General features: G+C 44.7%; 1 protein-coding gene across 1 annotated transcript in view; it reads right to left on the bottom strand.

The window, feature by feature from the left end:
• Positions 1-960: 960 nt before the first annotated feature.
• ETV6 (ETS variant 6) overlaps positions 961-15,865 on the bottom strand; it is a 243,730-nt gene continuing 228,825 nt past the window's right edge. The window contains exons 6-8 of the mRNA XM_025402332.1: positions 8,055-8,197; positions 6,613-6,713; positions 961-1,659 (exon numbers count right to left, since the gene is read on the bottom strand). Coding sequence (XP_025258117.1) covers positions 1,554-1,659; positions 6,613-6,713; positions 8,055-8,197 — 350 coding nt within the window. The 3' untranslated portion in view covers positions 961-1,553. The remainder of the gene's footprint in view (positions 1,660-6,612; positions 6,714-8,054; positions 8,198-15,865) is intronic.

Genomic DNA, 15,865 nt, shown 5'->3' with positions numbered 1-15,865 from the left:
GATTAAAAGAAATTGTATTCCAAATATTGGATTTCTGAGACCTATATTGGAAGAGTCAATTTAGATGGCTAGAAAAGGAAAAAAAAAAAAAAAAATCTAAAACAGCTTTCTAAAAATATCTGTTATCATCAAAAATACTAAGAAGTGGCACTACCCTCATTTTACAAGATACCATCGATCTTATTTTGAGGTGAAAAAGAGCCACAAATGGGTCCTTTCTGAGACATAGCTATGAAAGAAAGAAAAGTAATGGATCCGAGGAATTTCCTGTCTGCCCAGGCTGGGCAAACACTGATTGCAACTGAGACTGCCCTTTGGGATCCTCCGTCTCCAATGCTCTGTGTCCAGTGGAGACGAGGAAACTTTAAAAAAGGCTAGGAACTGAAAAAAAAAAAAAAAAAATCAGGCGAAGGCATGAAACTGACGGCAAGATGGCCTTTGGAATGGAGCACAGAGGATCTCTCCTCACCAGCCTCTGTTACCTGCTTTGGAAAAATCAATCTCCACTGCAGAATATTTTTGCCCAGTTTCTAGGCTGCTGGGCCTGTGTGGTCTTTTCATATGTTCCACTTTGCAGCGCTCCCAAGCTAATCCCAACTGCCGAGGCCTTCTAAGTAACTTGGACGGTCTTCCGTCCTTATCTTACGCCTTAGACGCATGGTTCTCACAGTCATCTCAGGGGTGGCTCTCTGGACTAGCATGTATCTGTCTGCAGTACAGCAGCATCTGTGATGATTCTGGCCTCCCTCAGATGGGTGGCCAAATGCTGGGATGTGGGTTGGATTCTGTACTGCTGGCCACAAAGCACCCAGGTCCCTGACTCTATTTAGGTGCCAACAACCCCCAAGACTCTCCAAGAGGCTGAACTCTGTCAGAAGGCATCTGAATCGCAACAGCAGGCAGGGAGGGAGGACAGAGGGGACCAAGGGAAGAACAGAGCAAGAGAGAGAAAAAGAGAGCTCTCCTTTTCATTTTATCTTTTTTAAAAGCATTTTTTTTTTTTTTTCAGCCAAGACCCAACAGTAACAGGAACAAACCTGATCCGTGTGGCAGGAAAAAGAGGAACCTGAACCCCTCTGCAAGTATTCTCTTTCCTGACCAGCTGGGCTTGCCGCACTGTGTGAGATTTGCCAAAAATATATATATAATAGATATATATTTCCATAGGAAAACAACATTGGATGTCTTCCCCTAGATGAATGATGAAGAGTCAAACTGCATGTTCTTAAAATAAAAACAAAAACACCATGAAACTAACAACGGTGGAAGGGTGAGGGTGAGGAATTACAGATGGAGATTCCAAATGAGAAGGAAACGTGACATGCGAGTCCCAGGCTCATGCCCTCTGCCAGAATTCCAGCCCCGCCTTTGCTGGGTGGTTTGTCCAAGGTGCTCCAGGGTCCCTCTTCGTCTGCAAGAGAAGTGTCCCTGCCATTTCTGGGTCGCTTCCTTTTCCACTCTCCTCAGCCCGCCTGCTCCGTCACACCTCCAGCAATCCTGGTGGGCAGGGGCTCCCTGGGCTGCTGGCCCGCTGAGGTGGACTGTTGGTTCCTTCAGCATTCATCTTCTTGGTATATTTGTTCATCCAGCTCCTGGGACTCTAGGTGCTCCAGACGGTCTGTTCGGCCACTCATGATTTCATCTGGGGTTTTCATAAACCTTTGGAAGAAGTGGAGGAGTTAAGAGATTCCATTTTCCTAAAGCTGTCTTCACTCTGAACTCCAGCCTGTATATAAAGCAAGTCTCCATCATCTTATACAGCTGGAGAGCTACTGAACCCCGAGATTAACGCTAACTTAGTGCAAATTAGGAAAAGGTACCCCTTTCTCTGACTGTCTAAAAAGTGGCAAAATGATTATTTAAAAAGACTAGGGCCAGGCATGGTAGCTCAGGCCTATAATCCTAGTGCATTAGGAGGCCAAGGTGGGAAGACAACTTGAACCTAGGGAGTTTGAGACCAGCTTGGGCAACATAGCGAGACCCCACCTCTACCAAAAAAAAAAAAAAAAAAAACAAAAAACCAAAACGAAACACAATAACCTGGGTATGGTGGTGTGCACCTGTAGTCCTAGTTACTTGGGAGGCTGAGGTGGGAGAATCCCTTAAGCCCAGGAGGTTGAGGCTGCAGTGAGCTATGATCATGCCACTGTACTCTAACTTGGGTGACAAAGTGAAATCCTAATTATTTAAAAAAAAAAAAAAAGTCTAGGATGTCTGTGAGGTAGTGAGCACCCTTTGGGACCGTGTGGTGTATTACTGCATGACCATACAGGAAAGCCCTTGTCCAGACCATGTATATATGTTTCTTTCTTTTACAGGATTAGATTTTACAGACTCACGAGAGCTGTATATCCACTTCCATTCCAGACTGTGAGCCCAGGAAATGGTATTCAAAACTTACATTTCAAAGGATATAGTTAAATGTTAAGTGAAAAATGCTGACAATAGGACAACTTAGTGGAGCTTCTGGAAAATTAGGAAGGCAAAAAAAGAGAGAATCTTTTACAACGTTATCACGGATTCACCCAAAATGACAGCAATGAACCTTCGTTAGTCTGTCTACCTTTGCAACTGGGGTGTACAGCAAGCCTCATCTTCCTGTTCAATGGGTTAAACTGGAAGTGACATCAATGACATGTTTCGACCATGATTTACAATGGCTCAGGAAGGCAGCCTGGTTGCAGATATTCCGCCTGCACTGTAGGAGCACCCTTTCCAGTCCCCCTCTGTGCCTGCATACTTTTCTCTCCCCATATACTCTGCCCTGTACCACTATCTTAGAACTTACATTTTCTCTCATTCATCCACGTGCAAAAGCCTACAAGGACCACTCAACAAGTCAAGGGTACATCCTTTTGCTCTGCTCATCGGGTTCTTCTACCATCTTTACCTAGGAAGCTCTTATTTTCCACTGTTCACCAGTATGAACCCACTGCAGTCTAGCGGTCTAGGCTCTTGTATAAATTATGGCACACGCTCTCCTACACATCTTCAGCTTTTCCCTTATCTGGAGCCCTCCTGACTCTTCTCACGAGTTGAGTCCTACTCATTCTTTGTGTTCTGCCTCCTCATCAAAGAGCTGCTTAATGGCACTAGTCCATGATTTCAACACTTAAACATCCATCTTCAACACGGAAACATCTTGTGAAGAGTACTCACAATTCAACACCTCACTTGATTACATACTAGGTCTTACACCAAGAAACCTTCATTTTGTGGCAAGTCTGGCTTCTAACAGTCATTTCCTCAAAAAGGACTAATCTCTCCCTCACGAAGAGCACTATTCCTTTCTCTTACAGAAGATCTTTTGTTGGAAGCCTATCAATCTTCTGGCTACTACTGCTTTTCCTGCTCATTGTTGGCAAACTTCTCCAGCAGTATGATCTGTAGCATCTGCAGTCTTTCTCCTCTTTTATCCCCTAACTAAAATTTCTCCCTCCACATCCGAAGTCAATAAGGAGCCCCTCTCAGTCAGCTCCACAGATGTGCTGTGCTTGGCCCCCTAAACTACCCCTTTCTTCTTTTGATGACTTTCCCATATTAAGCTTCTGATATTCCACACCAGGCTGTCAACAAGCATTTATTGAAAGGTGTAATACAGAATGATAAAAAATAGAATCCTCTACCTTCTAGGAGCTTATAATCTAGTTGTCAGAGAGAAGGGCTTCACACATGTTAATTACAGGCTGAGCATCCCTAATCCAAAAATCGGAAACACTTCTGGTCCCAGGCATTCCAGATAAGGGATACTCAACCTGTATTAAAAATATAAATCATGTAGTTGCTCCAGCTACTCTGGAGGCTGAGGCAGGAGGATTGCTTGAGCCCAGAGTTTGAGGCTTCAGTGAGCTATGACCACACCACTGCACTCCAGCCTGGGCAACAGAGTGAGACCCTGTCTCTAGAAAAACAAACAAGTTGGCCAGGCACAGTGGCTCACATCTGTAATCCAAGCACTTTGGGAGGCCAAGGTGGGCAGATCACTTGAAGCCAGGAGTTCGAGACAAGAGTGGCCAACATGGCGAAACCCTGTCTCCACTAAAAATACAAAAATTAGCCAGGCATGGTGGCAGGCACCTGTAATCCCAGCTACTAGGGAGGCTGAGGCATGATTATTATGAGAATTGCTTGAATTCAGGAGGTGGAGGTTCCGGTGAGTTGAGATTGTGCCACTGTGCTATAGCCTGGGTGACAGAGAAAGACTTTGTCTAAAAAAAAAAAAAAAAAAAAAAAAAAGGAAAGAAAAGAAAAGAAAAAAGCAAAAGCAAATCATATCCCTTGGGGGCCCAAAGGAACCCAAGCGATGATGGAAGATGATAGCTATGTGTGTTGGAGCAGCCGAAGAAGGCCTCATTCAGGGCAATAGACTTGAGGTTGAGCCTTGAGGGTATAGGTATTAAAAAGGCAAAAGTTAAAGGAATCGTATTAGTGTTGTAGGGCAGCTGACAGTTTGTATTATGGTTTCATGAGGCAGAGGAGTGGACCAGAGACAGAAAGACATTGTTAAGTGAATCCCGATGTGAATCATGAAGTCCAGACATCAGCTTCCACTGCCAGGGAAGCCTTTGCCTTTTTCTCATCTCCCAGATCTCATGAAACTGCTTGTCATTGAAAGACTCCAACCTGGGACCTTCTGGCAAAAAGCCCTGGGAAATGTAGTTCCCAGGCTTCTAGCCTCTGCAACACAGAATAGAGTGGGAATGGTGCTGAAGAGCCAATGGTCAATCTAGCACAATGACTGGGATACAGGAAGAGTCAAAGGGAACTCTAGTTTCAAAGTTGGTTGCTTCAAACAGCAGTGATGCCTCTGATGAGTAAAGAATTCAATAATTCTGGGTGGAATTTATTTTTTCTTTTTTTCTTGAGATGGAGTCTCACACTGTTGCCAGGCTGGAGTGCAGTGGCGCGATCTCGGTTCACTGCAACCTCCGCCGCCCGGGTTCGAGCAATTCTCTTGCCTCAGCCTCCCAAGTAGCTGGGACTACAGGTGTATGGTACTACGCCCAGCTAATTTTGTGTTTTTGGTAGAGATGGGGTTTCACCATGTTGGCCAGGATGGTCTCGATCTCTTGCCCTTGTGATCCGCCCGCCTCGGCCTCCCAAAGTGCTGGGATTACAGGCGTGAGCCACCACGCCCGGCCTCTGGGTGGAATTTCTAATCTGAGATGAGTTTCTGTTTTGAAGGTGTCACGTCTGAAATACTTAAATGTGACACTTAAGTGGACACAGCCTACAATAAACTCTTGGACATTCAAATTTGGAATTTCAGGGAGATTTTAGAGTTGGATGTAGAGATTTAAGAGCCTAACCACTGAGGTGATAAATGAAGTTGTGTGTTGGGATCAATTCATCCACAAAAAAGATATAGAGTGGGAACAAAGGGAGCCAAGGACTGCATTTAGGTTGAAGGATGAAGAAAAGGCATCAGTAGAGCCAGAGAAGGGAGGGTTCTTTTTTTTATTCCTTCTATTCTGTTTCCCTTTCTTGAATAGCCTTTCTCGTTTCTTTTGAAGATCTTAATTGCTTTTACTATTCCTAAGTTACCATTCCTTCCCAATGCTAAAGACCAGGTTCTCCGCTCTTTCCAATAAATTAATCATATCAGTGAGCTCATCTGTTCATACATGCTCATCTGTTCATCTGATACATACAGGTAGGTATCACTTCCTACCTGTATACAGATAATTCACAATCTACATCTCTAGCCCCATCTGTCACTCTCTTCTGTCCCACCTGCCAAAACCCATCACCCAAGGTTGTGTTTGTTGATGTCACTTCTACCAACCTGCACTTGGCCCCACTAATGACTACTACCAGCACCAGAGGTCTACTTCTACATCTCCTGACTGGTCCTTCAGATCCCCCATTCTTCTAATTCTTTCTCCTCTCTTGCATAGTACTTGGAATTGCAATCTATGTGGAAGGCTAACTGGTTATCTATGAGGATAACTCATTATGAGGAATTCTGGAGAGAAAAATTCTAGTACAGCAGCTTGTAGACTTTTCTGACTATGATGCATTATAAGAAATAGAAATGTATTTTACATCATGACTCATCACGTACATACACACCTGGAACAACATTTTCATGAATCAACTGTCATTCTTGCTACATGTGATGCAGTCTGGCATTTTCAGCTCTATCCTATTTTTATTTCATTAAAAAAAAAAAAGCTGTGATGGACCCATTCGATCTATTTCGTGACTCACTGTGGGTCATTACCTGCATTTTGACAAATACTGGTTCAGAAAGTTGTCTTACAGGGTTGGTAACCTGGAAGTCTAGGGTTAATTCCTTGTTTTGCCATTGACTTTGTGCTTTTAACTACACCGGACTTTAATGCTACATAATATTATTTGATCACTGCGTTATTTTAAAGGTGAGTCAGATTCTGTTCATTTAGTTTTGGCTTTATTACAGGACAGACGTAAGGTAAAAAAATAATTTCCTTAAATCCTAAGAAACCAGTACCTGGTATCCAGTTTGTAGCAATGATTGGCTTTGGGTATCCGATAGGCAGGTAGAGATCTTAACAGTCTCCCCCCACTCCCCGTTCTTTAAAGAAAACAGCATCCTCCCAAAAGAAGGAAAGGAGAAAAAGGAAGTGCTACCTGAACAAAAGCCTTTGTCCTGGCTCCTTCCTGATAATGTTTAGTTTGTAGTAGTGGCGCAGGGCTCTGGACATTTTCTCATAGGTCATGTTTGTTCTGTTCTGTTTGTTCAAAGGAGGAAGGGAGAAAAAAAGCACAAAGACACAATGAAATGAACCTCAGAAAAGGCACTGGGGGAGCTATTAAAATAAAAGCTCTTCAGCTGCTGCCTGTGGCCCTGCCAGTTTGGGAAGCTACCTGCTAATCTGCTGCCTTCCAGGCACATCTGTCCCCACCGTTTAGCTTTTTTTATATTCCCTGTCACCAAGGTTTACTCCTAAGGTGAATCACCCTTTGTCCGAAGTCCTGGAGCCCTAGCTAATAAAACAGATCCCATAGCAGCCTCCCTTATTTCCTTTTCCCAAGACTGCTCTCTGCTCCGCCTAAGGAATTTCCTGCAGGTTCCCCCTATCTCTGGGTCACCCTTCACCTTCTGACCCACACAGCATTTCTTTTTTTTTGTTGCAATGACCTTTTCTCAAACTTGTGTTTCTGGTCTGTCGTTTTAAGGAAGACAATTTTTTTGTTTAAATTCCTGTTGTGGAAGCAAGAATACAGTGGTTCTGGGCCTGAGGCAATGGTACAATGTGGGAGTAGCAGAGGGATTTTTCTCAGTGACTCACACATGGAAGTATCTGTCAGTGGGGCCTTGCCATATTTGGTCATGGTCTGCATTACCCACTGCCTTCTTAGAAGGCTGCAGGTCTGGGCACACCTGGCTGGGCCTCTCTGCCTTCTCACTCAGCAGATTGAGGTTGTGCCACCACCGTGCCAACATCAGGCTTTGCTTCAGGTCCACCTATCGGCTGGCCTGGATCACGGCTACCCACTTTTTACATCTCCACACTTGAGCAGTCTTCCTTACTGCAAAAGACTTTATTCAATGCCATTCCCTCCTCTCAGTTTGGAAAATTGTGGGGCAAACTTCTTGCATCGCTTGCTTATAAAGGGCATGTTTTACAGCCAGAATGTAAGTATTTCCTATGAAGAAATGGGCTTTGGGGAACATGGGAGTTTCTAACTGAGCAGAAAAGAAGTGGCACTTCCCAAAGGTCCCCTGTGAGTCACAGAGTCTTGCCGTACTTCCCTTTTACCCAGTTCCTAACAACAGTGGAGGTGGCGGGATCAGGTCAAGGGGAGTGGAAACAAGAGTCACTCATGATGCAGCCCAGTAAACCAGGATATGTGAGTTAATGGGCACCTGGTCTCAGGAACACATGGAAAGATGCATCTTTAATTATTTCCTTCCCTTTGCAACTGCCTAATTGCTTGCCTAGCAAGGAATAAACTACATAAGTATGGGCAGCTGTAAAAAGCAGAAGATAGACGATTATCCTCCAATCCAGGGATAAAGACTTCATTTCAGCACTAGTTTATGCAACAGATATCTGCTGCCCTTTTACCTTATGGTTTCCCCACAGTCGAGCCAGTCCGTTGGGATCCACTATCCGGAATATTTTGGATTCTTTGTCCTCCCATCGGATGAAGTTTTCGTACCGGCTGTCAGAAAGCAACTGATAGACGTAATCCCAAAGCAGTCTACAGTCTACAGAGGAAAAGGGCAAGAAAACACTGTTGAAAACGTTTCTTGTTGAGTCACTAACCAGAAGAATCAAAAAACAATCCAGCAACTGCTTCTGCCTAGCTTGGGTTGACTGATTGTCTAACTTCCTTGTTTTACAGGGAAGGAATGAAGGCCCAGAGAGATGGAGGGAGGTCCTGTTGTGTGACCTTTGACCCACTGGAGGCCTCAGAGATGATCCAGGCAACAGCCTCCCTCCACAGATGATGATACAGTGACCCGGAAGTCCACAGTCGTGACCCAAACTTAAACCTGGGCAGAGCCCATGTGAAAGACGGGAAGCAAGTTCTAACTGTGAATGAACGGGCTCTGAATGTGTGTTAATGCAGCCTGGAAGGAGAAAAGGGTGGAAAGAGGGTCCTGATGTTACAGAGAGAGCTGTGTGGTGGGGTGAAAAGATTAGCCTGGTGTTGGTGGGAGACGGATGGATAAAGATGAGAAGGCTGGGGTAGGCTAAAAACACAGCAAAAACGAGTGAGGAGTGAAAAATGGTGGGAAAAGAAAAATTATGTGGCTTGGTGACTCTGTGGGAACTGTGGCTAGCATGGTTTTAAAAAGAAATACAGATATGCTCATTCTATCACACTTTGGAGGCTTTTAAAAAATGTTTTGATACAATGGATCATGGCAGAAAGCAGCCCAGTGCAAAAATCACTTTCTCCATTTGCAGAACTGATGTTTGAACACTCAGTCAGGCAATGGATATTTATTAAGTGTTAAGTGATTTAATATGGCCTAGGCATGGTGTTGGGCCTTGGCTTTCAGCTGTGGGTTTGTAAATTAAAAGAGAAGACATGGCCGGGTGTGGTGGCTCATGCCTGTAATCCCAGCACTTTGGGAGGCTGAGGCGGGTGGATCACTTGAGGCCAGGAGTTTGAGACCAGCCTGACCAATGTGGCGAAACCCCGTCTGTACTAACATATAACCAATTAGCCAGGCATGGTGGCGTGTGCCTGAAATCCCAGCTACTTGGGAGGCTGAGGCAGGAGAATCGCCTGAACCCAGGAGGCGGAAGTTGCAGTGAGCCGAGATCGTGTCACTGCACTCCGGCCTGGGCAACACAGCGAGACTCCATCGCCAAAAAAAAAAAAAAGACGACGATGTGATGTGCACCTTCCCCTTGTTCTATGACTTTCTGGATGTGTGCAATGAAAGTGTATGGTTGCCCCCCAGCAGAACCTGGAGAGGTAGCTGGGGACAGATGTGTGCCTTCTAGGTTGAGTTAAAGATTAACTGGCCTCCAGATGAGGAGAAGCAACATCAATTTCCAGGTGTTCACTGCATGATTCTGGAAATGCGCACTTTTTATAGGCACTCGTCAGAATGGCTGGTGATGGAAGATCCATTACTAAATGCCAAGTATGAACTCAGCACTTTACCTGTATTATTTCTGATCCTCAGAGAGGTTGAAATAACTTGCCTGAGGTCACAGGGATTTGCACTCTGGACTCCTGCACTACAGTGTTCTTTCTTTTTCACTTTGGGCGAGGTCTGGGCCTGGCACATTTGAAAGGGGAGTGTCCAGTTGAGACTTGGAATATATTACAGCCAATACATCTGCATTGCAGAGAAAGACATACACCCTTCTCTGGGGGTATATTTACAAGGGGAATTCAGTTGGGCCATCCTGAACATGTTTGTTAATCTTCCTGAGGTTCCGTTGCCTCACTTATGAAATGGGAATAACAGCACTTACTTTACAGGATTACTGTATTAGTGATAATGGGAGGGAAGAGAAAGTAATAAAAATAACAACGGTATTTAGTGGGTGCTATTTGTGGGTACTGTGCTGTGGCTTCGACAAGCCTGGTTACATCTGACCCTTATGCCACCTTATGAGGCAGGTGCTGTTGCTATTCCTATTTTATAGACCAGGAAGCTGGGGCTGGGAGGGTTTGATGATTTACTCAGAAGGACACAGCTTATGAATGACACACAGGATTCTTGGCTCTGTATGACCCCAGAGTCCATGCTATGACACACTTCCCACTGCAATTTCTAGTCTCAGAGAAACTCGTTAATGGGTATACGTTCGTAAAATCTTAGGGCTTTGCAGAACAAAGTACACCTGCTCAGTGTACCTTTTCTGAACTACAGCATTCTCTTTGAACAGCAGAAGACACCGGCAGAAAAATGTGGCATTTTCCAGAAGCTTAATCTTTCAAGGAACTACCATTAAACGTACAGCGACCCTAAATCTTTAGTATCCCTTATGGTATCCTTTCTTCTGTATTATCTGTGTTTAAACATTAATGTAGTATGTCACTGATTGTGTTTTGGAAAAGGACAAGTGGCCTCCTTCTTAAAACAATGACACCATAGTTCTGGAGTGTGAACTCCATTCTAACAACAGAAGCTGTCCAGACACTTCTATTGCCCACCCCATCTTGCCATGGCTGCATTCTGTATTGCCAGAGGGCAGGCTGAGGTGGGGGGTGTGGAGAAGATGAGTAACCCGAGCATCATAAGTACCTTGAGAAATCAGTGTCCTACTGTAGACTGAGAATAATCTAGCTCTTTTTTTTTTTTTTTTTCTTGAGACGGAGTCTCACTTGGTCGCCCAGGCTGGAGTGCAGTGGCCAGATCTCGGCTCACTGCAAGCTCTGCCTCCCGGGTTCACGCCATTCTCCTGCCTCAGCCTCCCAAGTAGCTGGGACTACAGGCGCCCGCCACCTCACCCGGCTAGTTTTTTTTGTATTTTTGTAGTAGAGACGGGGTTTCACCATGTTAGACAGGATGGTCTCGATCTCCTGACCTCGTGATCCGCCCATCTCGGCCTCCCAAAGTGCTGGGATTACAGGCTTGAGCCACCGCGCCCGGCCAATCTAGCTCATTTTTAAGGTATTTGAAGGAAGATGATTCTAGTTTCTAGGCAAAGCAGTAAAAAGTGGCAAAGTGTCTTTTTCCCTTGCAAGCATCTTCTTGTCTTGAGTCACTTTCACTATAAAGGGAAAATAGAGATCTGCTGTGGTCTGAATCTTCATGTCCTCCCCAAATTAATCTGTTGAAATCCTAACTGCCAAGGTACCTTTGGGAGGTGATTAGGTCTTGGGGGCTCCACCCTTGTGAGTGGGATTAGTGCCCTTTTAAAAGAGGCCTGAGGGAGACCCCTCACCCTTCCACCAAGTGAAGACACAGAAAAAGATGCTGTCTATGAACCAGAAAGTGGGCCCTCACCAGATGCCTCATCTGCCAGGGCCTTGATCTTCCCAGCCCCCAGAACTGTGGAGCAGTCCGTGTCTACTGGGTATAAACTACCCAGTCTATGGCAAGTTTGTCAGAGCAGCCTCAAAAGGACTAAGGCCAGAACTCAGCTGTGGCTTAATATTTCAGTGTTTCTCCTACGATCAAATGGCAGATATATTTTAATTTTCCATAATCTCTTCCAACTGGAAAACATCTGACAAAATCAAATCTTATCACATAAAGTGCCTGTAAATTAGGGCTGGGCGTGGTGGCTTATACCTATAATCCCAAAGTTTTGGGAGGCAGAGGCGGTACGCTTGCTTGAAAGCCCAGGAGGAGTTCAAGACCAGCCTGGGCAACATAACGAGACCTCATCTCTACAAAAAATTTAAAATTTTTCCGGGCGTAGTGGTACATGTGTGTAATCCCAGCTAGTTGGGAGGCTGAAATGGGAGAATTGCTGGAGCCCAGGGGTTTGGGGCTGCAGTGAGCCATGATCAACCCACTACGCTCAGCCTGGGCAGTAGAGTGACAGAGTGAGACTGTATCTACAGGGGAAAAAAAGCCAGTAAATCAGGAGGAACAAAGGCAGTGTGTGTGCAACCCCTCCCATGTCTCCCTATAGGTTTACAATCATTTTCACTGCAAATAGGCCAACGACACCATTGGATTCCTCTGGATTGGGAATGTGATTTTCTAGTGTGTTTATTTTAATAAATTTCAGCAATTAAGAAACTACCTGGTTGTCTTTTACAGTTTGATATAAAGACATTTTGCCCATATGAAGGTGACTGACATCATGGCAGCCCTCCTGACTCCAGGCGGAAGGCACCCCACTCAGAAGCCTACCGTAGAGCTAAAACAAAGCGGAGAGTTTTCCATCCACAAGCATGGGGGTTTTCACTGCATGTTTCTGTTGCTTCTCTTTTACTGTAATGGTACGTTCCACTACTCACCAAACAGTGAAATGTGAACCAGACCATTTCTCCATGTAAGGGCTTAACCTGCGCTGGGCTACCATGTTGGTTTTTCGGAGGCATCAAACCGGGACCTAGAATGTTATCTACTTATCAGATGGCAAAGGAAGGGCAGGGCTTTCAGAGAACGCCGTTTCCCCGTGAGCTTCAAGAACATTTGTATCCGGCGAACTTTTTCCTTTCATAAATGTGAAAACAACCCCAAACAAGCTGCCAATCGATCATTTTAAATGACATTTAATCCAGCAAAGCCAACTTTAGCTGAGTAATAAAAATATGTTGACATTCAGGACATATTGAATTACTCAGTCACTAACGGAGATAGCAGTAGGAATTTGTGGCATAAAGCAGTTGTTTCAAGCTCAGAGTATAAGTGGCTTTTATAACATTATCGATTGTTTTGTTTCTTTGGTAAAAACGATGCCTAGATGATAAAAATAACTGCCTGACCACACAACAGATTTTTTTCCTTTTTTTTTTTTTTTAAACAATTGACATTCAAGCCATGTCAGTTATTTTTGTTTCTAAGATTTCTATTAAATAAAAGGCAGATCCTCCTTAGGTTTTTCTAGATCCTTTAAAGGTTGCTGTCACGGCTCACCTGGAATTTTTCAGCCTTTTCGGAATCCATGTCTGCATAGATACAGTGTTCTTTGATCATCAATGTAAATGCACAATACTATATAATAAAGCGCACCACACTCTATAAATAGAAGTTCATTCCACTTCAAAACACTTGAACATATATGTATAAAATGTTTTTGGATCACAAGGTATTAATTTTAAGTGCATTTTTCTTAAACTAAAGGGCTTTCTTCTATCTCAAGGCACAAGGATATTTTAAAGAAATTTCTACTATTTGCATTTTCTTGTCCAGGAGAAGTAGTTTATGAAAGTGTTTAGCCCAAGTATAGTTCCCTCGCCTTCCTGCTGGGTGAGGTACCCTTGGTATCCGCAGCTAAAGGCATTGTAAAAAATCCCTTCCTGTGGTTAAGGAGAAATATTTTCACTCCCACGTCTGTCTCTTACCAGAGACTCATTGTATAAACTTATTGAGCAGAGATTGTAAAAAGATGGGCAATTCACACATCACCAACGTGGTTTCTAAAGAAAAAAACCACACTAGACAAAACTGATGCTTAAAAAACTTGAGTAGGCAAGTCAAATTATTGACATAGGGAATATGTAATGATTATGGTTAATTTAAATTTCAGGAAAGCCTCTAAGAAAGTCATTTTACGTTGTTTTAACTGCCCAAGTGGAATTTTAAAGAAGGCCTGGAAATGACAGTCCCATGGGTATAATTACCAATGGAGAGGCTGCGTGTCCCTGTTACATTTGTTGAAATTTATTACCTAAAAATTAATATGTTTATTTCCAGTTCAGCAACAAAACACGCAAAGTACCATACGAAATAAAAAGGTGCTACTAAGCTTTACAAATACGGTTCTGAACTGGGGGCATTTGGCAATATCTGGAGGTATTTCTGGTTGTCACGCTGGGGTGGAGGGTGCTCCTAGCATCTGGTAGGTAGAGGCCAGGGATGCTGCTAAATATCTTACAATATACTAAGCAACCGCACAAATTACTATTTGGCCCAAATATCAAGAGTGTTGAGAAACCCTGCTTAGAGAAACACGGTTTGCAACGTTCAGGGGGCCATCTGCTGCTTGGTTTTTTTTTCTCCTCCTCCTCCATTCTAGACCAGCCATTACCTAGAAGCAGAAAGTTGGTCACTCCAGTGCAGCCAGGTGTGTGTTGACACGCAGAGGTGTGTTTACAATGGGCAATTGCTTGTGCTTTGCCGTGGCTCAGGAAAACAGAAAACATATGTGCACAGTGGCACGCTGCGGGAGGGAGAAGTGGAGGCAAATAATACAAAAATCTATGCTTCCTGGCTTCCTGGGACAGAAGAACCACAGCTGCAAACGAGGCTGGACCTTTTCACCTCCGATTACATAAGGTGTGGAGGAGGCTAGGAAACACCAGTATCCGAAACTCGCACCCTGCAGCTGAGATCCAGCCCGCAGCCAGAACCTAGTAAGGCCCAGCCTCTGCTTTGCTCAGGTGTGAGTGCAGCCTGGGAATTCACATCCGGGGACTGCAGAGAGGTAGGGACTCTGTATTACAGCACTGTGCGCCCTTACACAAACTGGAATTTCCAGTCTCCTCAAGCCCCTTCTATTATTTTCCACTCAGCCACCATGCTGTTGATGTTTTTTTATCTTTTAAAAACATTGTCCTGAAACTTCCTCCTCTTTTAGGGCTCTTTGATTTCTCAGTCGTTCACACTGAAAATAAAGTGCCGTGACTCAGCCGCTGGGAATATTCCTGCTGGAGTGATGGCTCCTCCCCTCCCCAGTGCTCATCTTATTAATCCCCTCCAAATATGGACAGCAGGCAAAGCTTCAGGGAGGGGAAGCAGGAGCACGGAAGTAAATCTCCCAGGAAATAAGAAAACGGAGGTGGCCTTGAAGGGCACCCCTCACAGGCCTTCACTGTCAGTGCCCTGCGTGGCTCTGCAGGCAGTTGTGCTGGCTGCACCCACAGCTCCTACACAGTCCCTCTCAGATGGACAGGCTGGCAGCTCAGCAGTGAGGCAGAGTGGGGACAGTAACTCGTAGCAGTTAACCTTCTTGTGCCATGTATTCACACGTTGTCTCATTAACAGTCAAAAGAGCCCAGAAATGGGTTCTCAATATTACAGATAAGGAAAGGAGGGCTCAGGGACATTATGCACCTGCTTGGGAGTCAAGAACTGGATTCCAATCCTGCTGACCTCGCAGTCCAGGCTTTTGCCACAGGCCCACGCTGCTTCCCTAGGACTGTTCCGGGCTGTCTGTCTCCAGGAGCTCTTGAGGGTACTGGGCTACAGAGGTCTACAGAAGGGTATCTCCCAGAGGTAGTGTGGGAGGAAGCGGCTCTTTCACCTGGTACTAAAACTCTGGAATCCTTGTGGCTTCTGGGGACATCCCACAACCCTATCTTTTCTTTCCTGCAAACACAGATATTTATGCACAGATGCATGTGTGCGAAGGTGCACATGTGTCTGCATGCCCCACACCTTCCAACAAAGGCCGAGGGCTGAGACTTGCCCCCAGCACTTCCATGCAGTCCCTTCACACTTCTTGTTTATGAAGTCTTTTAGCCGTCAAGGCTGCTCCTGAGGCTCATGTACAAAATTAAAAAAAAAAAATGTCCATAGGCTTCCTTCGAAACAAATTCACAGCAGCATTAAACACTGTGGGAGGAAGTGGAGACGGAAGCAAGATGTCGGAATACAGTGACTTCTCCCGGTCCTTGAAGCCCCTGAGGACAAGCCTCAAACTGCTTTCTCTGGAGTTTCATACTGTTTTCTTCATCTTGCTTCAGAGGCTTCCCGAACTGAATGTCTGTATTTATAATTCATCCAGTCAATAAAACAAAACCAAGAAAGTACACTGTTTTAGTTGGGTGACAAATAAGACCA

This window comes from Theropithecus gelada, chromosome 11 (assembly GCF_003255815.1).
Source record: "Theropithecus gelada isolate Dixy chromosome 11, Tgel_1.0, whole genome shotgun sequence".
In the NCBI taxonomy this organism is placed as follows: Eukaryota; Metazoa; Chordata; class Mammalia; order Primates; family Cercopithecidae; genus Theropithecus; species Theropithecus gelada.
Note: the sequence above shows the minus strand (reverse complement) of the source record. Positions and strands in the feature narration are given on the sequence as shown.